General features: G+C 46.4%; 2 protein-coding genes across 20 annotated transcripts in view; one reads left to right on the top strand and one right to left on the bottom strand.

Moving 5' to 3' along the window:
* The window catches only part of jar (Myosin heavy chain 95F jaguar), a 14,780-nt gene extending 3,438 nt beyond the window's left edge, over positions 1-11,342 (bottom strand). For 2 of the 8 annotated variants that reach the window (XM_026816846.1, XM_018031177.2), the window contains exons 1-10: positions 11,288-11,342; positions 10,878-10,990; positions 4,233-4,419; positions 3,733-3,806; positions 3,501-3,630; positions 3,243-3,407; positions 2,745-3,157; positions 2,554-2,565; positions 285-2,276; positions 2-141 (exon numbers count right to left, since the gene is read on the bottom strand). In XM_026816846.1, the coding sequence (XP_026672647.1) occupies positions 2-141; positions 285-2,276; positions 2,554-2,565; positions 2,745-3,157; positions 3,243-3,407; positions 3,501-3,630; positions 3,733-3,806; positions 4,233-4,419; positions 10,878-10,990; positions 11,288-11,327 (3,266 nt within the window). In that variant the 5' untranslated portion in view covers positions 11,328-11,342. Of the gene's footprint in view, position 1; positions 142-284; positions 2,277-2,553; positions 2,566-2,744; positions 3,158-3,242; positions 3,408-3,500; positions 3,631-3,732; positions 3,807-4,232; positions 4,420-4,990; positions 5,131-8,348; positions 8,439-9,300; positions 9,486-10,877; positions 10,991-11,287 lie in introns of those variants that run through there. The other 6 variants (XM_026816848.1, XM_026816845.1, XM_018031176.2 and 3 more) reach the window with 5 other exon arrangements.
* On the top strand, positions 7,586-27,493 carry LOC108628945 (zinc transporter ZIP3). 12 transcript variants are annotated; one of them, XM_026816851.1, is made up of 9 exons: positions 11,450-11,770; positions 12,290-12,471; positions 15,642-15,865; positions 16,227-16,394; positions 16,702-16,863; positions 16,948-17,118; positions 17,444-17,651; positions 17,772-17,898; positions 24,999-26,087. In XM_026816851.1, the coding sequence occupies exons 2-9, from the start codon at positions 12,349-12,351 to the stop codon at positions 25,286-25,288; spliced, it is 1,473 nt and encodes a 490-aa protein (XP_026672652.1). In that variant the 5' UTR covers positions 11,450-11,770; positions 12,290-12,348; the 3' UTR covers positions 25,289-26,087. The 12 variants fall into 12 exon arrangements, 11 of the variants coding, with proteins under 11 accessions (XP_026672657.1, XP_026672654.1, XP_026672651.1 ...); XM_026816854.1 differs by lacking the exons at positions 11,450-11,770; positions 12,290-12,471 and adding exons at positions 12,494-12,716; positions 13,164-13,356; XM_026816856.1 differs by lacking the exons at positions 11,450-11,770; positions 12,290-12,471 and adding an exon at positions 7,586-7,805.
* Positions 27,494-27,497: the final 4 nt, after the last annotated feature.

A 27,497-nucleotide genomic window follows, 5' to 3' on the forward strand; every position in this document is an offset into this window, starting at 1 on the left:
CCTGCGAATAAATGGCGGCGAATCTTCGACTTGTCCGTTCGATTCTTGAGCCAGCCTCACCGCCAATTCGTGGTCTCTCCTCTCTTGCTCCAACAACTCGCGGTACCTGTTTTCTTCCATCGCTTCTTTTTCCAACTGCGCCTGCACGATTCGTTGAGCATTACACGTACACCAATAAATAATTATCATCATCGAAGAGAGCCGTCGAACTTTTATTCAAGTTTTAACGATACGATACGATACGATACGATACGATACGATACGATACGATAAAATCGACGTACTTGGAGAGCCGCGGCAGTCCTCTTATCTTCTTCCTCTTGCCTCTTCTTCTGCTCCTCTTCCATCTTCCTCCTCGCCTCGATATCGTGCTTCTTCCTTCTATTATCTTCCTCGTCTCTCTTCCGTCGTTCTTCGGCTTCTTTCCTCTCCTTCTCCAATTCTAATTCTTGTTGAATCTTGGCCAACTTGGCTTGTTCCTCCGCGATCTTCTGCTGCTCGACCATGCGACGAAGCGAGGCCATCTGGTCGTTCACCCGGTTCACCAGATTCGCGTAGATCGAATCGATCGCCGTCGGCGTTATTCGCTCGTTCCCTTTGATCCTATTCCTAGCCGCGTGTAAGTCGTGCCGCAGTCTGTTTATGTCGTCGATCGGTCTCTCGCGGTCCTTCAATTGGTTCGACGTCTCCTCCATACCGTTCAACTGCTTCTCCAAATTGGTTATCTTCGCGATACCTTTTATGCGAGGGCGATGCTGTTTCTTGGCTATGTACATCCTGGCCGTCTTCTGCAACACGATCAGATGATGCCTACGGTATATGATCTTGTTCTTCAATTTGATCACGGACAACGCGCAGAACTGCATCTTGTTCCATCGGGACCTGAGCAACCACTTCTTCACGTTCGCCACCAGCTTTCGTAGATTCTCCGGGTCCGACCTCATGATCTTGTCGAACTCGGCGAACTTGCCCGGCTTGAAGAACACTCTGGTGATGCCGAATTTGAAATCCTTCTTGTTCAATTTTAAACTGTGCAACAACGCCTCGCAGAAGAATCTCGGCTCTAATTTGGCCAACTCCGGCGGCAGATAGGATTTGTACATGTTGTACAATTCTTGGAACGGGACCCTGCTCGGGTAGCCGTGCTCCATCAATTCTAGCACGGACGTCATCCCGGAACAGCGAAGCTGGCCCAGAATGCTGTTCCCGTCGAACTGACGAGCCACCATGTCGTTGTTCGGTTTGATGCAACGAATAAAATTCGTTCCGTTGCTCTTCAATTTGTCCATCAATTCTCCGAGCTGCGTCTTAAATTTACTGCCGACGCTGATAAACGTAAGCTTCCCCTTCTGCTGTTGGCTGCCGAAATTGTTGGCGAACTGCGTCCGAAGGAATCTGTTGTTACTCTCTCGGATCAACGCTTCGAGGGACGCGTGCAGAGCGTCGTTGTTCTTCTCTATGAACTGATTCGTTTGATAGCAAACGCCGCCGGCGTAATGACGAATCACGAATCCCTCGTCGTCGCGCAACTCCCTGTGAGCTTTCAAACGGGAAGTGCGCGGCAACGTTATCCGGAAATGGCTGTTCCACACTCGATGAACCTCGCTGGTGAAGTGCGCGAAGCTGTGAGTCGGTAGTTTCGATTCCTCGTCCAACAGACTGAAGATTCCCATGTTCCTCGACTCGATCAGATCGATGCAGTCCTGATTGTCGACGTACGATATCTTGGGCACGTTCAGAGACTCCCTCGCGTAAAGATCCTGCTCGTACTTCAAAATCCTCTCGTTGAAGAATTGCTGCAACTTCTCATTGCAGTAATTGATACAGAACTGCTCGAAACTGTTCACTTTGAAGTATTCGAATCCCGCGATGTCCAACACGCCGATGTAATAACTGGAAGCTTTGAACGGAATGCTCTTGTTGATCCGAGCCACTATGTGATCGAACAGTTTACTGTAGATCGCTTTGGCCAAAGCGTCTCTCGCGTTGTTGGCCTCGTAAACTTTCAGCGGCACCATGATCACCGTCCCCTTGATACCGCCGCGGCTGGTCATCATCACTTTTGAGACCAGCGCTTGTCTCAGTTCCTCGGGATCGACGCCCAACAATTTCGCGCTGGTCAACATCGGTTTCTCCGAACTGGCGCATATCCTAGACCCACCCTTCGTATCTTCCGGATTATCCTCGAACGTAATGTTCCCCAGATGCAGTACAGCGGCTACCATCGTGTAAATCTCCATTCTTTCCGCCTCGGTCAAACCGAGTCTCGTCAACGCCTTTGCAAAATAATTCTTCGTCACTTCCCAACTGCTACTACTACTACTACTACTACTACTACTACTACTACTACTACTACTACTACTACTACTACTACTACTACTACTACTGCCACTACTATTACCGACTATCACCATCATTCACTACGAGGTGAATCGCGCTACAAAAATTGCTCTCGCTAAGCAGCATAATATGAGGTCAAATATGAGTGGTGAAAGGTGAACGGCGTACGACGAAGGAGAGAGTGCTCGACTATTATAACTCTACTTGTATTACCGTTGCCCTTTCCTTCGAAACGTCGAGAAACGTCCGATCGGCAAAAAAGGAAAAACATAGACGAATCATAATCGTGTCAGACCGATAGTTTCGAACTCGAGGACGCGCAAAAAGCGTGTTTCACGACCGAACGCGACCCGCTACGCGACACGAAGTCGACGTCGTAGCTATACACGGTAGTAGTGGTTTACCTGGTCGATGGCATTGAATCCTTCGACGTCGTCCAGAATCGGATCGTACAAACTGCCTTTCATAATTTGATCGCGACTCTTCTGTGCGTCGTTCAATCTCTTTTCCGACTCCTCGTTGCAAAAGTATTGCGAGCAACCGTTTCTCAGATAATGAAAATCGTCCGGTTTCCCGATGCCAAGTTTAGCGCGGAGCTCCGCCGGTGCACCGGCGCACATCATGTAGAACACGTGATAGTTTCGTTCGTCGGGACTTTGAAGGCAAACCCTCGATTTCTCCAACAGATAATGGGAGATGTATCCACCGACCACTTGGCATTTCGAATCAAAATGCACCTCCATGAATTTACCGAACCGAGAACTGTTGTTGTTCCTCTTGGTCTTTGCGTTTCCAAAAGCTTCCAACACTGGATTTGCTGGTAGAACATACACATATTAACATATACATACATAGTAGATAGCTGCGCGCGTGCGTCTGTTCGTTTTCTAGGCTTGGTGTACCATCTAAAATTTTCTGCTCGATCGGCCCAGCCGCCGATCCCCACAAATCGCACAGATATCTGAGCAGATACTTGGTCGATTCGGTCTTGCCCGCTCCAGATTCACCGGAAACGATGATACTCTGCGACTGCTTCAATACTTTCATGTCTCTGAACGCTTTGTCGGCTGAAGAGAGAAAAGGAGTCAGTCGTGATAAACATCGCTAACAACAACAACGACGACGACGACGACGACGACGACCGACGATTAAAAATTTACCAATGGCGAAAACGTGGGGAGGTGTCTCTCCCAACGATTTTCCTTTGTAAGCCTTGATCGTTTCAGCCGAGTAAAGATCTTTGATCTCGCAGTAAGGATTTACGGCGATCAAGATGTTGGCCACGTAAGTCTACAAAATATTAATACACGCGTAGGGATAAGAAAAGAATCGTTCGTCTTACAATGATTAGTGTAGTAGATTCAAGTAGGTAACACCGGATCTCGTTCTCACGTATATTCTATCCTTGAAATAACGAGTGCGTATGTTGTTGAGTAGCGTGGCCTCGTTCAGGTACATCAGAGCGCCTGGGAACATGAAAAACGGAGCAAAATTGGAAAGGTGAAAGCCGGTTTTTCAAAAGCCGGTAGAAAGTCGGTTTAAAAGTTAAACATAAAACAGTATGTGTGTTCCGCTTCCTTGATTCTAACATAAATCGCTGTCTCTGTCTCTTGGTGATCGTCAGTTTCGGTTTCACGAGACTATCGTCTCAATTTTGTTTATCTATTCGTGGAAACGTGGAACGTTCTACTTCCAGACTCTACGCATACCAGATTTTTCGTTTTCGTTCCTCCGAGCGAAAGGAGGAGCATTCGCTGTTTATCAGACAGATGATTTTTAATAGTTTTGTACTTTCTCCTCGTTTCCAATTGCGAGATCGATCGACATAGTATAGTATGTATGTACGGCGTATAGAGAAAAGTAGAAGCGAATACAGTGGTAAGTGAAATTACAGTTGTCTTCGACGTCCTTGGTGTATTCTCCAGCAGGATAGACTTGGTCCAATGGACAAGAGCGCTGTGGATGTTTCGGGTCCAATGGTACGATCAACGCGTCCCCATCGACCATGTCCGTGAACTTGCCGATTATAAAACCCTCCTGAGGGTCTCGCACCCAGACCTGCTGGTTCTCCATAGCTGCCTGCGAACAACACACCAACAATCACGTAACAGGTAACGTCGTCGTCTACTAGATTCTCGCTGCACTGCCTGCCGGTCTTCCCCTTTTAATTTCAACGACGAGCTCGATCTCGTCGATCGTGAATACGTTCTCATACTCGAGACGACGACGACGACGACGATGATGATGATGATGATGATGAGAAGAAAATGTTTCCACCGAGGACGACGACAAGATTCCTCGTGCGAGTTCGCTCTGGGAGAACGGGAATCCCTTTATCTTTCGCAGATACGCGATACACGACTTTCTCCAGGAACGAAAGAACGTTTGCACCAGTGAAAGGGGTCGGTTTCGTTCGTTTCCGATCCCGACGGAATTGCGACAAATGCGAGAAGAGCCGGTGTGGAACGCGCGCTCCGCGACGCCGCCGCCGTGACGACGCCAGGAAAGTTCACGAGCGATTGGCAACAATTTATAAATACTCGGGCGATAACGTTTTATAGCGTTTGTTACTGCAATTTCCTCGTTTCGTTCGGAGCGAAACAATTTCCAGGTACGAACGAAGAATCGTGTACGACTTAGTAAATTTTACCGTTGTCGCCTGCCGGCTGCTACTGATGATCGGTCACACCGCAGCGACCGCGTTATTGACTGAAGAAGCAACACAAGTGTTCACCGTCAGAGTCGTTCGATAAGGATTTAAAACGATCATCGTCGAGGAAACAAGACGACGACGACGACGACGACGACGACGACGACAACAAAGACGAGGGAGCGATTCGATTCAGTTTCAACAATCACGACCGCGCACGATCGTACATCAACAAATTCTAATACAATTCTAATGGCACGAATCGAAATATTGAAACTGAGCGTGAAACAATTTAATCTAGCGCGCGATACAGTTTTTTTTAACAATTAATTAGTCGAATGGATTCGGGTTCGGATCGGTGACGATACGCGAAACCGTTAACGTGCACAACTATTTATCGGTCTTCATCGGGACGCAGATAAGAGACACGTGTGTCGCCATTACGATTCAGGTTTGTCCGATAATCGTCGGTCGTCGAACGCCAAGCCACGCATACGCAACGTGGTAGAATTTTGAAAACGCCGCACCACCATCGTTGCGAGTCGCGAATCAAAATGGTGCGCTCTCGAGCGACACGTTGCGTGCTTGGCCCCGCGCGAAACAGCCAGCAAATGACACGGGAAACCCGTTACTACGCGTTCTATCGAAAGAACCCGCTGCCAGCTACATTTTCTCTTCTGTTGGAAGATAGATAAAACTGCGCTCGTCATCGTTCATTCCGTGCAAGTTTGAAACATCATCGTTGGAAACCTGAATTTCGACGGTACGGTATACTAGGTCGTCGTAGGTATATTATGAACTCGCGAATACTACCTGTCGGATAACATTTTCATTGTGAAAATTGGTTTCGGCAACGTTCACCGATGATGATCATTCGCATGGGTGGGTGATCTAGAAAGCACGCGCTAGAGAGGAATGGCTAGTTCGTTCGCCGCTGCATTCTCAGCATCCCGTTAGGAGTGTATACGGTAACGGTAAAACGAACCGGTAGATCCTTGCCCGATCCTTGAAACACGAGCCTGCGCTCGCGTCGCGTTCGTCCTATCTACGGCCTTCTACGTTACGCTTATCTATATCTATAAATGGACAGATAATTTCAATAATAAACCACCGGCTGTAAACCCGACCATTATTCGCCAAAAAAAGAAAAAACTGATCATATCGTCGCCGATCGTTTTCATTGCGTGCAAAACGAAACGTTTCGAATCGTATTTCTGCAATCAATCGAAATGATTACCGACGACGTACGACGAATACGCCTGGATGTCACGATTGTTCCAAGTAAAATGAATGAATCAGTAAACGGGAAACAGGAAATGACAGCAGGTGAAACCGACGCGGCAGCGGCGACCAACAGCGGTCAGGGGAACAGGGAGACACGCGTCAGTTGACACGTGGTTCAAAAGTTCGTTCGGATCGGGTGCCAACAATTTTCTTCGTTTTCTCCAATTCTTTCTCCGAGTACCGATCGGAACACTAATTATATAGAAACATGTAGAAAAATCAATGATAATCTTTTTATAAATTTTCCTTGTTGTATACTCAGGAAGTATCCTAAGGTATCCTAAACTTACAGAGCAAGTCCAATCCTATGAGAACCTGCTTTTGAGAAGGAATCTTACAGACATAAACAAGTTCGCATGCCATAGACTATAGACGAAATAATGATAACGGCTACAAGGAGAAGGATCTCTCGACATAGGACCGAGAAAAATTTTAAATTGATTCATTGCGTTCTTCATTGAGCTTCTCAATCCTCAACTTGCTTCCCTTAAAACCGACAAATTATCATGTCAAACGTTATCGTCCCGCGGTTCGTCTTCTTCTTCCTCTCCGAGAACGATCTATCGAATTTCCACGAGATACGTGAAGAAACGTCTTCGTCTCGCGACTTTAACACGGCGCTAGAACGCGAATCTCCACGGTAAGTGCACTTGAATCATTATCATTTTTCTTCGCGTATCGCCGACGCGGCCACGTGTCTAGAGACACCTTTTTCCGTGACGCTAAGAACGTTTCGTCGCACCGCGAGAAAGTAAGAGCCGGAGAGTCTATCCGTTGTCACGGTCAACGAACTCGGGGCAGCCAGCTCAGCAGCTACTTTACCTCTTCGCGTAGAACATACTCGTTACGCGTTACGTTCACGCGTTGCGTAGCTTCCGTTTAATAATTGCCCTTAGCCCGATCTCGCAATTCGTACGACGAAAGAGAAAAAAAACAGAGCCGGCAGTAGAGTGCTGCTCATAGTTCGATTCGTCGGTGCACTCACGTACGGCAGTATCGTTTCGCTGGTCGTTTAATATTAATTGGAACAACCTTCGTCGACGACCGTGTTCAACGATCGACTGCGTGGGGCCTCGTGCCACGCTGTTAAGTCGCTCCCCTCATTCAATTTCATTATAAAACACCGTTTGAAAATAAAAATCGCGTAGGATCATAGTAACTCGACGTGTAATCGATCGACTTTACGCGTGAATATCGGCCTCCGGTAAAAACGATAAGCAACGATTACTAATAATAATTAATGCACGTATGTAAATACGTCCTTGCGACACGTTGCCTTTTCGCGTTGCCAAGATATGATAATTAACGGTGGTGCTGGACTGGTAACCGCGACCGTGTTACGTTACCCGACAGGGAAGAAAGAATCGTTCGCGTTCCCATATACAGTAGGCAGAGGGGCGCGGGGGCAGTCGGTTTCGTGAGATCGAGAATCGCGCGTCGTCGATGACTCACGACCGTCACGCGACCGTACGAATCGTAGTTTCCACGCCCGCGACGCGAGGCGACGTGATTCCGCCGACGTGTGTACGCCGTACGTTTCTTCCGTAATTAATTCCGTAATAAATTCGTCAGCTGATCGAGACCGGCTTGTTCTCGAACCATGTTGGATCGGGGGACCCGATGGCGAACCCGAACGAGCTTTCATCGCGCACCGGGAAATCTAGATTCTCTTCTTTCTTTCTCATCCCATCCCAGATACACTCACGATTCACACGCTAATTCACCGAGGCGTCTCGCATTCGCGCACCTCCGTCGCCGTTCAATTCTTCTAATCCTCCTACAATTAAATGAAAAATATCTCATCCCGACGACGACGTAACGATGTAAAATACGCATGCCCCGCTACCTGTGTGACGTTGACAATTGACCAAAAAATTTCCCTCGCCTATTTTCGTCGCTCATTTCCAAACTGATGACAACAGTCATAATTTATGAGAACACCGAGCTTACTCTACGATTCTTATTCGCAATCATTGCGTGTACACGCGCCGTACCACGGACGCGTCGCGTTAAACGACCGACGAACAATTGCCAATGCGAAGCAATAGCAAACGATAGCCCTGTAAGTACTTATCTTTGTCAATGATGCACGTTTCATTGCTGCCAAACGAAATGCACCACTGTCGAAGCTAATCGATATTTCGCACATGGTTCGAACGAAAATTCTTTACCGTAATGATAACGATTTCGGTCGGTTGAATTGTTCCTGATTTCGCACCAGGTCGTTTCAACCGACGAACAATTGCTCTGACGCGCGGTCTTGCTTGCGCGGTCACAAATGAATGTGCGGGGCGGCAAATAAGTGAGGGAAAAACTTGTCTCTAATAGTGTCAGAATGTCCGAGAGAACCGAAATTCGTCATGCTTCTATCAGCACTTTATGCTTGCCATTACCGTTACGAGCGATTAATTATTTGTACAGCACAGATAAAACGTTCCCACCACCCGCGTATAGAATCTCGTTCTCATTAAATGTTAAAAAGATCGATTTCGCATTTCCATTTCTCGTTCTCGTTCTCGTTCTCGTTCCAGTTCAATATATTATAATTGTCTTCGCGTAAACGTAAACAGGTATCTACCTAACAGCTGTATACAGAACCGACGCCGCACACGATTGACGAGATCGACCGGTCGATTTACAGATCAGCAGCAGCGGCGGCGGCGGCGGCGGTAGCAGCAGCAGCAATTAAATCGAGTAGCTATGCTAAATTCGATTCGGAAAAGAAGTAAACGTCGGTACATTATTACACACTCGTTCGTCTTACGTCCACTAAATTGCATAACAGCTAAACGTAATCACCGGTCCGAGTACTCGCACAAAGAATAATAATTACCAACTTTAAAATTGGGCCACAGTAATGACGATCACGAATGATCTTGTCAATTGTCAAATGTAAAAGGTAGCAGCAGCAGCAGCAGCAGCAGCAGCAGTGGCGGCAGTAGGTACCGGTCTATTTGTTTGCTACGCGACGACGTGACAGGTTTCGAAAGATGAACGGAGAGGTAAAAAGAAGCGGCTGTCCTTACCGTGGAAGCTTATGCGAAGAAAGTGGACGCGTTGAAAAGGAGAAGAAGACGCGCGTGTCGGAAACAAGTCGAATCGTTGTTCTCACTCACCGACTACAAGCAACGACGACCAACAACACTACCAGGACCAAGTCCGACTTGCAACTGGCGCTTCGATGACGCGTCAGTCCCGTCCGTTGGATCGGCAATTTTCGTACGTTCTCGTACGTATATCCAGACTTGCCACGCGGCGGCGGCGGTGGCGGCGGCGCGCCCAGCAAATGGCGATCACCTGGCGAACCGCGCCACCAGAATTCAACCGCGATTATTATCGGGTAACAACAGGTGTTCGCAACGAATTCGAAAATGTAACAAGCGCAGATTCTACACTACGGAATTACACCCGTCGCATCGAACACACCGAAGAAGGAACTTCATCTTGTTTAACAATCGACGTTGAATTGGCGTACATATTTAGAAACCGTAAAGACATCGTATCGGGTAAAGTTGCGTGCGAACGTGGAGCGATAGACGATAACGGAGGAAACGAGAGAGTGGTCACGGCCGGGATTTCGCTGTTTGCGGAAGGAACCGGAAGTAACGTTGGCGTGTGGTCCATTTTTAACAGCCTTTTTAAAAGAGAGTGCCGTTGAGAAGAGTTCGTGCTCGGCACGTACATACACGTGTCGCGTATATGTACGGTGTCGTGAGATTTGAGAAATCTCTTTCTCACTCGTTTCTTCAATTACCCAACGACCGGGGTTACCGCACGAGCAGCCGCGTGTCCACGAGCTCGGAGCTTCATCTGTAGCAAGAAGAGAAGACATTCTTTGTTCCTCCTTAAATGCGTTAAAATTCCGCGTTCAGCAGCTCCCACCGATTCTCGTACCACGAGACATTTCCTGTTCTTCGGGATCATAAGATGAAATTATGAAAAAACGTTTTTTTAAACGGTAGTTACGAATCCATAAAAGGCGAGAGAGAGAGATAAAACTAAGTGTGGCGATCATTCGTTCTGATTAAAGGTGAAACCAGTACCTCGTCTGTACGATTCACCTGATCGCCTTTCCACACGTGCACACACACACACACACACACATATACCCCGAGTACAGGTAGAAATAGGAAGAGAAACGTGGAAGGTCTCCTATATCCTTGGCATCCGTTAACGACTATCCGATTGTTCCCCAGTTTTGAGCGATACCGGCTTACTCACGGCAACTAAGATGTTCCAGTTTACCACGTTTCCATTTCATTCCTTACTGTTCTACCTCCCGAACAAATCGTTGTCACGTATCATATTTGAAATTCAATCTGATATTATCCAAACGTAAACGTACCTACTACAACTTTGTCCGTCCTGTTCCTCAGCGGGCGCGCGCGTGTAGGTACTTGAAAAGATTCCTACATTATAGATTATAGATGTTGTTTTAACATGCTCAAATAAACCATGTTACGATAATCGGAGAACGAAAAGAATAGGCCGATATCTATTGTCCTGCAAAGTTTTAAAAGAAATCGATACGATTCGAGGGATTGGCGACACTGGTGCCTTCCGCTTTCTCTGGCCCTGTTTCTAAACGTAATTTCTAACTCACCAAGTCCGTTCCGTTCACTTCCTTGTTCGATGACCTCAACGAGGAAAATTCCTGGACATCCGCCGAGTTAAAGCCGGCGACGACGACGTTAAGAATCAGACGTCGCGCGTGGGCTACGAACAATTCAAATAAATGGATTTCTCCTGGATCATTATTATCGCCGATCATCATCCGAGTATTAAGCGCGATGCATTGCTAATCTGCTCGTTACGCGTTTAACCAAGTTAACGTGGAAATTGATTTTGATTTTAATCGTAACGGGTCAATCTTCATTGCGGGAGATAACAGAGAGAAGAAGAGCGATTTGGCATTTGATAATTCTTCTAATGATCAATCTTTCTCCTTTGTTCCTTAGTTGTACATCCACACGTACGTGTTATGCACACACGTGTATCGCGTTTTCTCAGTACCTGTGTGTGTCGCGTCGTCAGCAGCAGTCAGCAGCAGCATCACGCTTGTCCCAGCCTGCGAGCGAACATTACCGATCGTTACTCGTGGTCGCGCGAATCTTATGCGTGCGAAAATGTCATGTGTGTACAATCACGCGGAATACCATAAGCGGGCGGGAGACTGACGACGACGACGAGCAAGGATGAGACGCGAAATCCGATCTTGGCCAGGAAAACATCAGCTGAATCGCGGCCGTTAAAGAAGTTAAGAAGGAAATTGCATTCTTGCTCGAACCCGGATTTTCCTAATCAATTTACCGATCAGATTTAACAATCGGTACTGGCTCATCATCGAAATTGTCTCCGTCGGGGATTACCAATGTTATCACGAATGTTTGTCTTACATCGAGTCGACTGATCGATGGCATCGTCCAGTGAAATAAATTCTATTGTTCGGAATTCTCTTTGAACAGACACAGTTGAATACAGCAATCTGTTTAAACAGTACGTATTCTTATACCTGTTTCGACTAACGCAAAGATCGCATCTACCGCGGCTGTTAAACGCCAGCATCGTAGAAATAAATCACGATCGATATTGTTCTTAACCAATGAATCACGTTTAAAAATTTGTTCTTCATCGTGTCGTCTAATCTCCTCCACGCATACAATTACGCAATACTTCAAGGTGACGACTACCAATCATTGGTATACGCATACCAGCTTCTCTCGTCATTTTCGATTTTCCTCTCCGCTGTTACGTCATCCTTAGCCATAAAAAGAATATTCCTCGGTCTTGTACTCGTCCATTTTTAGCATTAGCGCAAAACGAACTAAACGCCAGCCATTATTCGCGTCAGTGTCCAAGACAGTTTGCACGATTTTTATTTATAAAATCATCGATGACTTAAAAGCTTAATTTAGGGTACTTGGAATTTTGAACGACCGTCAATCGTTGAGCGATGCGTCAGATTCGTTAATCGGATACAGTTGATGTTATGTTATTATTTTCACCAATTTCCAGCCATCATTGGATGGGAGGTTGCGAAGTAGATGGTGAACGTGCGTCCAACTTATTTATGAATGCAACACGTGACTGACTGTGAGGCAGGATCAGTCGTAGTTGATTCAACCCGCAGTAGCCAGCAGGAATCCCCGGAGACAAGTGTGTGTGTGTGTGTGTGTGTGTGTCCAGCGTTCGTAAAGGTACGCAACAGGGAATCCCGATAAACGGGTATGAAAGTCTCCTCCGCCGCCTCTCGCTCGTTACTCTCTCCCGTGCATCGCTTCTATTCTTCATTCACTCATCCGACTCTGTGTATGCCCACTGCGCTCAGTCAGTGGGTCCGCGGCGGAGTCTCTCGCAAGTACCATTTACCTCCCGTACTTGGGTGTCGTCGTCGATCTCAGTGCGAAAACTTCTCTCTACACTAGAGGGTATACATACACATGTGCGTATATATCGATTTATCTAGAAGTGTAATACACGTCAACTCATCGGTCTCGATCTCGATCAGTTGTTTCTACCGTGGCAGGATTGCAGTATGCCCTTGTGTACATACGACGAGTGTGTGCCGATGATATATCGATATCGATCAAATTTTGTCATATATTTTCGAAACGGTCTCGATGGATCATTACCATGGAGGGGTCGTTACATCGATCGATGGAGGATGGATTCATTTATAACGTAATCATCGAAAATTGCGGCAAAACAGTTTCTAAACGGTTTGAAAGCATAAGCAGATACCTACATCTTTCACTGAAATGCCCGCCCTTGGGCACGAACTTCCATAATACCCCGAGGATCGTGTTTATCTTTGCTAATGCCGAGCAACGACCATCGATGAACGACACGGAAAAATTATTATTACATATATTCATTGTTTAATTTTCAGTGTTCACGTGTACGTATCACGTTTCGTTGATAAAATATTTGATCAATGAACAACGTCTTCGATACTTTTGATTGAGAACTGTGACGGAAAGCAACGTGGTAGTGGTAGTAGTGTTGGTGGTGGTGGTGTTGGTGTTGAGTGGAAGAACAGAGTGGGAAGAGCAAACCATAAAGAGGGTCAGAGAAGTCAAATTGTGAGTAAAAACGTTGGGACTCGTTAGCGTGTCGCTGGATTTTTGGATCATTACGTCGCGTCGTCGCCGCCGCCGCCGCCGCCGCTGCCGCGTCCGTCAAAACTGGTTTCGCGAATACACGATCGGCGGTAGTAGACTGGATTCTGAACTAAATGCAGGGCCTAGTTTCCCCCGTTCGCCGCAAAGCAGACAGGCTGTTTCGAAATACTTCAAGAAATCACAGACAGCAGTTACGATAAAATTCGATTGCTTACAAAACCAGGATTTAGGATTGACAACAACGTAAGAAAGATTGTGTCGCCAAACTCGAATCTGTCGCCGAACGTTCAACGCGCGGTTCAATCGTTCTCGATCGAGTAGCGTTAACTTTAACCATCGATCGACAAAGTACATATTTCTTTCCGGTTGTCAACTGTTTCTTGGAAATTCCTCGTCGAACGAAAATGACACCGGACACGCTCTTTGCGACGCTTAGTAACGATCACACTGCTGCTGTACGTCAATAAGTACGGTCTAACGAGTCAACGCGTAATTAACAAGTGATAAACGTACGTTGGTACGCAAAGAACGCGAACGGAAGAATAGGTAAGCGATCTATTGGAAACACGGATCCATAACTACGACGCGTACAATTACAGCTAATTTCTCAACTGTCTGGAGAACACGTTTTCCACGTTTCGAATCGCACCTGTGCATATTTATCCGATCAACGCGTCTGTACGCTTCGATCCATTTTCGATCTTCATTCCAAATTTCGTGAAATCGTGAAAAAGAGAGAAACGAGCAGAATGTTTCGTGCAGTTCACCTTGGGTGAACGCACAAGTAATTTCTTCATCTCTTTGTCCCGGGAACGAGCGGCGCGGTAGCGGCGCGGCAGCGGCGGCGCGGCGCAGGGTAGCAGAAACATACCTGCTGTACTTTCACTGCGCCAGTTCCGCGTTTAACGATTCCTCCGATCCCGAGCCAATTCGTTGAAAACGAAATTCAAACTTGGACAGGGAACAAACATTCGAAGAATACGTACGATGTATACATACATAGTATACTACATGGAATCGCTTGTAGTCGTTCGATTCGTATCGACATGTACATACGTATATCTAATTTTAAATATTACGTCGTGTATCGAAACGGGTGTTTAGCGTGACAAACGACCTGACAAATGATTCGAGTGTTCGCCGAAACGTTCCTATCGTCGCGTTTTCCCCACGTACCAACACCCCAGACACTGCGAGAGTTTCGGGAAAAACACGGCAGCAGGTATCAAAGGTCGGCAGTTCCTGTTGTTCGGATATTCCTCTGCAGCTTGAGAGCTTATCGCGCAACTGGCGCAAAGCGCAACCGAACTAAATCGCCGGCAGCGCGCTATCTCTTACATTGCGCAGGTACACGTATATATACACACATACGGCTTGGTGAATGAGTTGTTCGATCAGTGCGCTCGGTAAGTCGGACTCTTAGGTCTGCGTGAAACACCTGAAGTAAGTACTCGTTTGGATAATATCTGATAAGAAAGGGAAGACAGTTCAACTGTTCGAACCGGTGAGTTTTCACGGAAAACAACGGGGGGGAACAACGATCAACGGGGGACTCCGCGGAGCGAAATTAAATTTGAGCGGCGTCAATTTAACAAATGAAATACATCTCGCATTTGAATGATCGAGATATAAACGTCTGTAATCGACGACTGGTGCTGGTGCTTTTTATACGTCTTGCGCTGTTTTCGCTTCCCGCATAGGTAATTAGATTCTCGTATAAATTCGTAAAATCTGCCAACGATTCGATCAAACGAGAAATTTGTGTTTTACGACGGACGAGAAATGTATAGAATTGTGAGTGAATTTAGAACATGTATCGACGTTGTTCAGTCGTTTAAAATTTGTTATCAGTTCGATATAACTTGAAGTTATCTCCTAGTCTGACTGATAACGAGACGTTTCCAGTTGCGGAAGGTGTAAAGTCCTAACAGCACTTTAAGCGTACTCTTTCTTTGTCATCTAATCATCCCAACTTGGTCTTGATCTTCGATTCGATTCACGTATCGTCTCATTTTTTCTCGACTTGTGTGACATACGCCATTCTTACCCCCATCATCAGCAAATCATTTCTACTCGCAAGAGATGCGACCTTAAAATCAGGCTCCCTGCAGCCCGCACTCTGCACCCCGTACTCTCTATTCTATCCTATCCGGATGTGTGTCGAATCGAAAATAAAATTAAAAAAACGATCGGGGACCACGTTTATGAAATGATGTTGCTACATAGGTTTTCACGTATGTCTTTAGAAATCGTTCGGAGACATGTCCGAGGATAACTCGTTAATGAATAGACTGATGATGGATTCGCACGCGGACGATGAGGAGGAACACCAGGAAAACGAGTCCAGTGTTCTGATCGCAAAAGGAGTTACCATGGCCATTTTATGCACAGTAAGCATTTGCATGGGCATTTTACCGTTGCAAGTGGCCAGGTGCTTAAAATGGAACGCCTCCGACGTCGCCAATCCCAGGTTCGTCACACACACATTTAAGAACATCGATACGTCGTATAAATCGTAATTTGGAAGAGGTAGCGATGATAAAAAGTGAATTAAACGAATCTCGCGTGCTGCTTTAAACTTTGTTAAAAGTTGAAGTACGTTTGGCGTAGGTCACGTTGCGATTCATCGAGCACGCGAGATTTCCGGATCTCGTTATCAGATCTCGATGATTATAAATGACGATGTTGCAATGAAAACCACGCTTACGGAATGTCAAGGCGTCGAATGAAACGAGTGATGAGAACTAAACTAAAATTAGCCGCGATACCGCGATACCGCGATACCGCGTTCAAAGACCAACTATTGCATGAAAATCCTATTGCAACGACAGGTCAACGAGAGTCATCAGTCTGCTTCTGGGCTTCGGCGGCGGCGTTCTCTTTTGCACAACGTTCCTCCATCTGTTACCGGAAGTGAAAGAGGGCGTGGAACATCTGACGCACGATGGCAAGCTACCGGAGCTCGGGTTCTCGATAGCCGAGACGCTCACTTGCGCAGGGTAAGCTTCACAAACAGATCAGTGTTCAGAGTACATGTTCGCTCGCAACTGTTCCGTCCGATATCTAACGACGTCGACGAACCATCGTCAATCTGTCATTCCTTCGATGCGAATCGCGCGATGAACAGTAACGCGATCGTGGCCGTGAAAAATTATCTCACAGTAGCTGTGCCCTCGATCCTTTCGAATTTATCAAAACATTTACCATTGCGTCATAGACCTTTGTTGCAACCGGATAAACAATTAAAATTTTAATTCTCCTCGATTCGATCGATCGTTAAAAATATTTTTCCACTGGTTCCCGAAGGTTCTTCATCATGTACCTGGTAGAAGAATCGGTGCATAGTCACTTGCGGACGCAGCAGGCACGCAAGGAGGAACGCTCGACGAAAGACGTCACGAGGAGCACCAACGAACTGGTCGAAAATGGGCAGACGCCATCGAATCGCGTCAGTGGCCACTCGCACTAGTGAGACAACTTTCTCGGTTATTTTTTGCCTATTTTTACCTATCCCGACTCGTTATGCAAATCGAGACACGTTCACTGTTGCAGTAACGGGCACGGACATTCGCATCACCTGCCGGCGGCGGCGGTCATTATGGACGAGAAAGACGAGTTCATCATAAGCTCGCTTCGCGGGTTATTAATAGTCCTCGGCTTATCCGTGCATGAATTATTCGAAGGACTGGCCATCGGCCTGGAGAGCTCTGCCTCTTACGTTTGGTACGATGTATTTACTTTCTGACCAACACTCTACAGCGCGTAGACGCGTGTGACTGCGGCGGCGGCGACGGCTACGTATACTTTTTTCTATCTCTCGTCAATAACGTTTTACTTACGTAAACGGATGCTCGTCTTCATTTTTATTGATTTCGATATAGGTGGGATATATACACGTCAGTCATCAATACGTCCTATACGGGTTTCCAACTATTATTTTTAGATATTTCGACAGATAGCTGCGAGCCGAGTCGGGCCTACTAAATACACGTCTACACGTTCGATACCGATAAGAATGATGACGATGTGTTGACTCTGTTTTCGGCAGGTATATGTTTGCGGCAGTGGCGGCTCACAAATTCGTGATAGCGTTCTGCATCGGCGTGGAATTGATTGCTTCCAATACCAGACGGTATCTATCGGTGATCTATGTCTGCACCTTCGCCATCGTATCTCCTCTAGGGATTGGCATAGGAATGTTTCTGGTCGGTGGCGAAAGTGCCGCTGCCAGTGGAATACTTCCGGTTCTGTTGCAGGTAAAATGATGCTGGTGCACCGTCGTGCCCACATAGTATTCTTTTATAGAGTTCGATCGATGCATGCGCGGCATCGGTGCACGCTATACGTATGTATGTCAAACCGGTTGAATGTATCAGGGTCTGGCATCTGGCACTTTGTTATACGTGGTGTTTTTCGAGATCCTCCAAGAGCACAGAAGCGGATTGGCTCAGTACGTGTCTATAATCTTCGGATTCGCAGCAATGTTTGGGCTTCAGATGCTGAGTAAGTGTACAAATTCCTAAATAATTCTGTGTGTGTGTGTGTGTGTGTGTGTGTGTGTGTGTGTGTGTGTGTGATGCAATGAAACATACCGATCTGTCGAGAGTCCGGACGAATGAGGAAATCAAGTCGACAGTTTCGTGCATGAACAATGCGGAGAACGTAACGATGAGTCACGGTTTACGTACAAATAAAGGAGAAGTAATCTCGCTGTTAAATGTTGGTCGTAAACATCGTTGTCAGCTTATCGTTCGGAAATGCCTTATGTTAAATTCAAATGAGTTACGCGATTACGCGAATGACATGGGAGGCGAACGCTCGCGCGATACAAGTTGTTCTTACGAGAAGACAGAACAGACAGACACATAGTTTCTTCCATGCGAATCGACTCTTGAACTGAGACGAAGAGGAAACTGTCGTGCCGTTATCAAATGTAAATTCTTTTAGCGCGCGTTTCAAAGACTATATCGAGAGAAAGCGTTTTCTAAAAACTACGGTATTACCTTACCGGATCGGCGGCAGTGCAAGCAATAACAATGATGATAAAATCGAGAAAAAAAAACGAGTTTCGACGACGACGACGACGACGACGACGACGACGACGACGACGACGACGACGACGGTCAGCAATTATTACGGATCAATCGCGTGATCGAAACACAATATAATATAGATTAGGACAATCGTAAATCGTGGTAACAACGTGGCGAACCGTAGTCAGAGTTGGGGAGAAATATGAACTACGTAAGAAGAGGCACGTGTCTTAATTATAAATTAAAAGGAACCCTTTCTGTGCTGCCAATGATTCAACCGCGTACGCTGCTACGGAGCCGCCTTTCACCATGAAACCGACTTCACCCATTTACGCACAATCGCGTGTCTCCGCCGCATACTTACTTCATGGCCGCCGACATGCTCGTTTCTTTCTTTGCTCGAATCTGCTCAAACTCAAAATCAATTTTTGTTACTACTACACGGAAAATGGCTATGACAAGGCCATCCCTAATCAGTCCGAACTGAAGTATCAATCATCATCCATTCGAAAATAGTCTTCTCCTCGAACCATGTGATACTACTACCAAATTCTATCCACAAGGCTGTTGTTCGTAACTTTTTTATTTCCTGAACCAGAACCAGAATCTTTGTTTCGGAACTTCTGTGTGTGTGTGTGTGTGTGTGTGTGTGTGTGTGTGTGTGTGTGTAGAGAGACTACTACGTTTATACTGTGTATAGGGATTCATTTTTCATTTTCATTATTCGCAAACAATGAACGAAAACGATCCGACGATTATGTACTCGACATTCGACGCGTGTTCTGTAAAAGTTAGCAAGCCTCGTGTTCGCGATCGATCTCATCGATCAATGAGAACAACAATCAGCTCGAAGCACGCGATGCTTGGCAATCATTCATTCTCCGGCACGGTACAGTATGCATCCCACCGATCGCGGTTCCATCCGCGAGTCGCCGTCGGGTTACCAAACAGACGTATCGCGTCGCATCGGATTCATGTGTTCACGGGAGAAAACATTCACATACGTATAGATACACATAGACACGCGCGTCGATCCAGTGGCTATGGCAATGGCACGCAACACACCCAGTATAACCGGTGTACACACGCCAGCACACGCCAGCTACAAGGGAAAGGAGAAGAGAGAACACCGGGTAGGGAAGCGACGCCCTTGTGTACGATGGTAGGGGAAGAGAACAGGAAACAGCCGGCCGGGTACGTAAGACGCGGGCGAGGGGACTGTACGAGTCGAGTCGAGTGTGGCCCTGCTGCTGGCTGGCTGGCTGGCTGACAAAGTAGTCGTGGCGTGTGGAGTGTCCGATTCACCGTCGTACCGCGCGTGGGACCAGTATACGTCGTCTCGATTTGTTTCTTCGCCGATTCTCCTCGGTGTTCCCCGGCGGGAACGCAGTGGATACCAAGTGGTGCGGTGTAATCTCAAGTGTAACATCGGTTACCGCGGGTCGTTCCGCGATGTCTCAGCGCTGAACACTTGACGGAATCGAATTCGTTTATTTCCAATCTCGTTCAACTTGGATCCTCTTCAGAGAGAGAGAGAGGGAGAGATAACAAAGTTCCTCGGCGGAACGTGATTCCGATCAGTGATTCGATCGTTTCGTAACCGGGATCCGTTCACGGTTTCCAAATATTTGGCAACAGAAGTCGTGCACAGGTCGCGCGAAAACTCTTAAAGATATTCGCGAGAGTGGCGGCCGAGTATTACGCAAACGATGTTCGTAGAACCTTTTAACGCCTAGTAGATATTAGATTTCTAGGCGTGCATCGGTTGCTTCGTCGAACTGGTGGAGGTTGCTACGCTCTGGTGAGCTCGCGATTTCTCAGGCGGGAAAAGTTTGTAAAGTCGCGACATCGAGTGAGGATCGATTGTTATAGAAACGAAAGTGGTGGTCGGACAGTCGCGCAGGCAGATGGAATGGAAAATTCTTCTATAGTGAAACGATAGCCTAATCTCCAGCAGTTATTGACCAGAAACCAGGAGAAGAAACGTATCTTAATGATCCGTCATCGTCGTTGTCATCGTCGTCGTCGTGGTGGTTGAGCTCGTGCGCCGCGTTACAAATGAAAACGTGACCGTATCGTTTGTGGACACATCCGGACAAAGAAGCGTGGAACGCTTGATAAACCAAAGGTCGCGAGCGGAGGCCGGGGAATGAGATGATGATGATGATAATTGAAGATAGAATGGAGAGAGGAAAGAAGGATGCGGTGAATTGGTAAAAATCATCGGGAAGAAAGTTGGAAAGTTGATCGTCGTCGTCGTCAATCGCCGCGACTGTTCATGTTCACGCGAGATAACAATTCGATTCGAACTGATCGAGTTTCAAGCGAAATAATAAAAATGGAAGAAGAATCGGTCTCGGTTTTATTGATAGCCAAGATAGGAGCGATGATCGGTCTTGGACTCGGATCTCTGCTCCTGGGTATATTACCGTTGATCGTCGGACGTTACAGACTGAACCATCGTCAGAAGCATCGTGGTGGAATTTCCATCATCAACTGCAGTACCTGCACGTCGGCGTCGGTTTCGAATGCATCATCCGCCAGCGTGATCACCGCGTCTGCGTCGGACTCGCAAGTACGTTCCAAATATGCCAAATCACAAACTTAATAACACGAATTCGAGAAGTCGTAACTCGCTGCGTAATATCGGATCAAATTGCTCGTTACAATTTCCTCGAACAACGACTTTCAATATTTCAATATTTCAATGCGTATCTGCTTTACGTACGTTTCTCGTTTCGTCGATCGTTCGTTGATCGTCGATGATCCGAAAAGTATCATCCGTTCCGATAGTAGAGTTGTAAAACGACAACGAGAACACGATTCTCCAACACTTGCTGCCGGAACGAATCGAGCGAGAGCGAATAGAAAGATAGAATGTAATATGGTGATCTTCAGGGGCTGCAAACGTCGTTGCTGCTTTGTTTCGGTGGAGGGGTCCTCCTGTTCACCACGTTCCTGCACCTAGCCCCAGAGGTTCGCGTCAGCGTGGAGAGACACCAGGCGAACGGTCAGCTGCCTAGTTTGGGCGCCCTCAGCCTGTCGGAGCTACTGTTCTGCGCCGGATTCTTCCTCGTCTACTTCGTTGAGGAGGCAGTGCACGCAGCGTTGACGGGAAAACCTGACTCGTCCGAGGCGTTGCTTTACAGAACGGTATCCGTGCGCAGATGCAACAATCAATCGACGGGGTCCACTTCGGCCGGAACATCGACGGGTTCGACTACCACCGTGTCTACTACGACCAGATGGTCCACTTGGAGAGACGGAGGTAACGACGACGACGACGACGAGGACGACGAGGATTTAGAAGACAGCGAAACCGATACGAACAAACACTCCAGGCAGCAGCAGCAGCAACAACAACAACAACAACAGGAGTACCTTGAGGAGCTGCGCGATGGAAAACAAGATAAGATGCTGCCCGCTATATTCGTCTTATCTTCTCCCACCACCGGGATATCTTCGGTGAAACAGCAGCAGCATCATCGGGGTAACCACAAGGGTAACCACCAGGACAGCGTGCGACGGCTCTCCGACGCGGAATCGAATCGAAATTATCATCGTAAAACGAAGCATCGGCGGGAACACGCGCACGCTCCTGCGACGAAGAACACTTCGATACAAGGGTTGTTGACGGTCTTAGCTTTGTCTTTCCATGCGATTTTCGAAGGTTTAGCCGTCGGTCTCGAACCGTCTCTCAGCTCCGTGGTTTATCTAGCTGCTGCTATAGCCACGCACAAGCTCGTGATCGCGTTCTGCGTCGGGATGGAGCTGTACGTTGCCGGGGCTTCTGCCAGGACCACTCTCAGTTATTTAACGATATTCTCCATGGTCACGCCGATTGGTATCGCTGTCGGATTGGCGCTGGGATACTTGAAGAACGACAGTGAAAATCTGGGACCTACCCCGACGATTCTACAAGGGATGGCGGCGGGCACGCTGCTCTACGTGGTTTTCTTCGAAGTGCTGGCACGTGAGAGAGCTAACGAGAAAAGTGGCCTCTTGCAGTTGACCGCTATAATTATCGGGTTCATGCTGATGCTGGGCCTGCAGATCGCCAGTGAGTGTTTCCGTGCGCGGACGAGATCACTCTATCGACCAATTACGATAATATTAAAAATTATTATTCCGGATCCTCCTCGTCCACGTGAACGTATAAATCGAAGTTTCAATTCGGTCTTTTCAAATCATCCTACTCTCATTTGAACGCGTCGACATAGTTTATCGACGGGGACCGGTAGTCGCGGTCGACAGTTGATCGTCGGTTTGCAGCCCTCGTTTTCATTCCTCTCTTTTTTCGAACTCATCAACTGCTGCTGCTGATCGGTGCAAACCTATTACCGGTACGTCCTTGACGCAATCGCCACCCACGTGTTCTCGTAACACGTGCATAGGACCACCACCACCACCACCACGTCGATCGATTCAACGAAAAGTCGAACGCTTCCAAAAAGTCACGGCCGCGCATACCGCATAAGACCTAACTACTAATACGTGGAGAGACGGGGAGACTTCGATCCCTCGAGTTCATCGATGATCGATCGTTCCAAACAGACGACTCAATCGCCACTGTCGTCCGCGCCACTCGTCACCGTTTACCCAACAACACGAGATAGACGTTATCGCGCACCCGTGTATCGAGCTGAGCGAACAGAATCCCAATGTATTTCCTACCGATAAACTGATAAACGCGTTCCAACACGTTTACACAGAAGTAGTAGTAGTAGTAGTAGTAGTAGTAGTAGTAGTAGTAGTAGTAGTAGTAGTAGTAGTAGAAGTAACAGTAGCAATAGTAAAAAGTTCTTTTAGATTCAGCCTCGATCTAACTTGTCCGATTTCTACGTCCGACGTCGACCATTTCAACTTCCTCAATTTCGTCCGAGATTTAAAGCGTGAACGACACGCGTTCACGCTCACGTTAGAGATCGTTTCACAGTGTTCATCACTGTGTCCGCTTAGAAGACTGATGATTATGCAAATTCGCAGTCAGATTCCGCGCTTGATTTTTCCGTTCCACGACATACCAGCACACGGGGGCACGGTAAAACAATGATCAATTGCAATTAGATTAATGACTCCGATAATATAAGAGTGGGAAACGAAACACCGCCAGTTCCTCCTTCTTGCCTCGCGCGCGCGTCGACGCACCGAAGAAGAAAACTCGGATGTACTTATTAACCCGCCGTTAATTCGCGAAAACTACGTGATATCATTGCCGATCGTTCCCGGCCGCGCACTGTATAAGAGAACCCACACGCGCACACACGCCTGATTCCCTCCGCAAACAATCCATCGAAATTTTAAGCATACCGTAAATTCCATTTGTCTGCATTCGCGCAGTAGTAAACGATTATCGTTTACGCTCACGCGTCCGATGAGAAAGAACTATTTTCATTTTTTAAACGTGTGTTTAAACATAAAAACGTGTAATCCCTCTCGGAATATGATATCCATGGAATTTGAGCAATGCACATCGTGCACCCGTCAACGGCAAGTGTCTCGTTAGATGTAAGAAACTTCAAATGGAACCTTACACTCGCCATCCGTTTGCTGCGACGCGTTTACTGAAACAGCCGAGTCTGCCCCTTAATAACCGGATCCGGTACTTACTCGGGAAGTCTAGACCCCGCGCGAGGAATTCGCAACAGCTATCGTATTTTACGGAAGTGTCACGGCGCGTTATGCAATTTGATCTCACGACGATACACGATGTATACAGTCGAACATCGTCGTATTCATAATAAAGCATGACGTATACGCATCCTATACGTATACATATTACAGTTCATTGATCTCTTAGTCATTGATCGATTATTTTTTTGTTTATTATTTTAAAATGGGCAAGCAATCTACGATTGTACGATTGTAGATAATAATTCAGGACAATTGTTTCTAACAGCGGCGACGGAACGTGCGGTGTTGTGTCGGTCGCGTCGGCGCGGTGAGAATTATGTTTGAAAATTACCTCTCAATTATAGTCCAAAAGGCAAGCTTAAAAGGCAAGCTTAAAAGGCAAGCTTAAAAGGCAAATAAAACTATTCGAGTTGTTCATGGGCTTTCTCCATCAATATGTCAATGACCACACGCGCGCGCGTAGAACCGTGGACAATTCAGCCGACTTTCGTACACTTTCCACGGCTATGCAGATATCGCGTTTCGATACGTAATTATACGTTTTATGAGAAAGGAAACTCCCATCACGCGATCTTGCACGTATGTATGCGGCAGTCGGATCAATGAACGTGTGTACATTTCCAGCGTACACACCTCAAGTCATCATACCGAAAGCGATCGAATGAGGATATTTTCTATAACAGTCGCGGTGCTACACTTGCCACAATATTCGATACGATGTCCTCTCGTTTACCAATCGATATTCGACATTTCGTATAACGTTAGCGATGCTTCGAATTTCCAGAGTCGGAAATTGCTCGATGCAAGATTTCGTACACAGACGGACAGACAGATCGAAACACGACAGGACTCGATCGAAATCCACATATGTATCTCTGTGTTTAGATGTGTTTCCGTATCCATGTCCCTCCGTAAAAAGATGCTTTTATTTTCCAGCGGCGCATTCTCACTCTCACTCCCACTCGCATTCGTACGGAGGTGACTCGAACGAAGGCATGCACGTGCACGAGCAGCACGGTCATCCGGACGATCGCTATCATCACGATGAACTGGACTCCCACGCCCACGAGCGCGTTTCGACCGAAAGGGTGCTCGCCGACGGGATCGACCGAGTGACGGAATCTATCGCAGAAGTTGTCAGCAACGTTCTCTCGTCGACGATCAAAACTACGGGCGATGAATTGCCTTTCAGGAGAAACGAAACGTCGCACACGGAGAGTCAATAAGAGTCAATCCACCGGCACGCGCGATCAGATCCCTCGACTTGGACTATGTGCGCGTACGTGGTCAATAATAATCGGACGTATCATTATCATCATCATCATCATCATCATCATCATCATCATCATCATCATCATCATCATTATCATCGTCATCATCGTCATCGATTGGTGTAACACAGGATAACTGGCGTGGGTCACTGTGCTGGTGTGGATTTAACATAGACTTTGCAATATTTCTTCAAATCGGACACACACAGAAGTTGTTTTAGTAGGTCTCTTAATTATAACTAATCACTGAAATATCTTTCGTCTAGAAAACATTATTTGTGTATCTCATCGTCAGGTAATTAAATGCGCAAGATTATTTTAAATATTATTTAAAAAAGGAAAGTTAATATGCCCGTCAATCACCGTGCTATTGAATTTGTACACATTTGTAAATACTGTGCATCGGCTACTGTATCCCCAGCGGTTGTACGTACACATTGTATACTGTGCGCATAATGGTAGCAGCTACTGCACCTTCCATCCAAATGTGCCGTGTTGACTGTGCGCATCGATTATAGTTACGAGAAATGTAAACTCTAAAATTTATACTCTCCGAAAAAGTTTAATTGAACACGCGACCCGTGAGCTTTTTAAAAGCGCGTGAATCGCAAGGTCGAAACATGAAACATTATTTTCAGTATCTATAAAGCTTCTTGTAATACGCAGGTCGATGAGCCCAATTAAGAGATGTCAAAAGCTGTGTATAAAAATATATCTGGCGGTACAGTTGTAAGAGGGGGTCGGGGGGGGGGGGCACAGTAAACCCACACATACCCTGTACGTATAGTATACTTTCGGGGTTCTATCCACTCGCGCTACTTGAATTATCAATCGTCAAAGACATTCTAAAGAACGAGGAGGAAAAGAAAAGCATCTCTGAACGCACAAAACAAGAACAAAGAATAGTGTTATGAAACCGATCGATTTCAAATCGGGAGAGAACAATACTCGATGTTTTTCCGTACTGTAAGTCACTGTCACACGACATTTGTTGCGAACGATAAACTCGGTGACATTTACCGCCACTACAGTTGCCGAGTACGTTACAAGTACGTATACACGAGTGCAGTTTTCGTGCAGTCGCGTTACTCTTCTGCCTTTCCTCAAATGCAAGAACATACGTAGCAGAAACGTCATTATACCGTTTATATCGTAGAACTAGAATTAAATACGTCTTAATCGCGTGTACATACAGGTACAGGTTGCGTTACGTGACGTCGTGATCGATCGAAATGAAAAATAGAGCACATTTTAATATCACCACTGTAAATTCAATTGAGAACGATTGTGTTTTAACGAGTTGCATACATCTTTCTTGTAGTACGTGATCATTTGCGTCGCGTGCTTTGGGGTGATGACAGAGAGGACGATCGCGCATTAACGCGACGACGAAGAGACAATAGGACGTTGCGTGAAAGCAGAAGGAACTGCTGCTGCCGTTGCTGCATTCTACAAACATTTGCGCGATATCGAGTGATGCTCATTTATTCACTTTGATTCACTCGTACGCGAACGAATCGGGATAATACGACGACGACGGTACATACTACATATAAGCGCTACTGTACGTGATGAAACGTGATTAATTCCATTTTCTTTCAAACCAAAGAATCGGTTTTCAAATGGTAAATTATATTTTTCACACTACATGTACGTACATGAAACAATAAATTAAAGAAACAGGAAGAAAAAAAAGGTTGTAAACACACATACAAAACGAAGTGTCGTCGTGCCCTTTGGACAACTACTCTGCTGTTGTACCTGTCAAAGCTTTGTCATATCATTGTAGCTGTTTTTCTACGTTACGTACAATAAACTAGTGATATGCAACACCCTTTGTGCAACTACAATTGATGTCAGTGACCGAGATCGTAGAATGCTCGTCGAGTTCTCCACGAATTCAATTCATCATTATTATTTATTATAATTCCTCACACGCAACACACAGTGTGAAACACTACTAATAACAATGAACACATAAATACGACTGGGGCGCGTGCGTGTATTCTAACCTGACCCAACTCGTATACACACACACACACACACACACACATGCGAGTATCCTTCGGCAAAAAACCACCTACATACGTACATTACACAACTCTATTAGTTGTATACAACGTCAGTTTATTAATAAAGATCATAGGTATCATATCAAAACGTT

This window comes from Ceratina calcarata, unplaced genomic scaffold, assembly GCF_001652005.2.
Source record: "Ceratina calcarata isolate Rehan_Ccalc_2016 unplaced genomic scaffold, ASM165200v1 scaffold551.2, whole genome shotgun sequence".
NCBI lineage: Eukaryota > Metazoa > Arthropoda > Insecta > Hymenoptera > Apidae > Ceratina > Ceratina calcarata.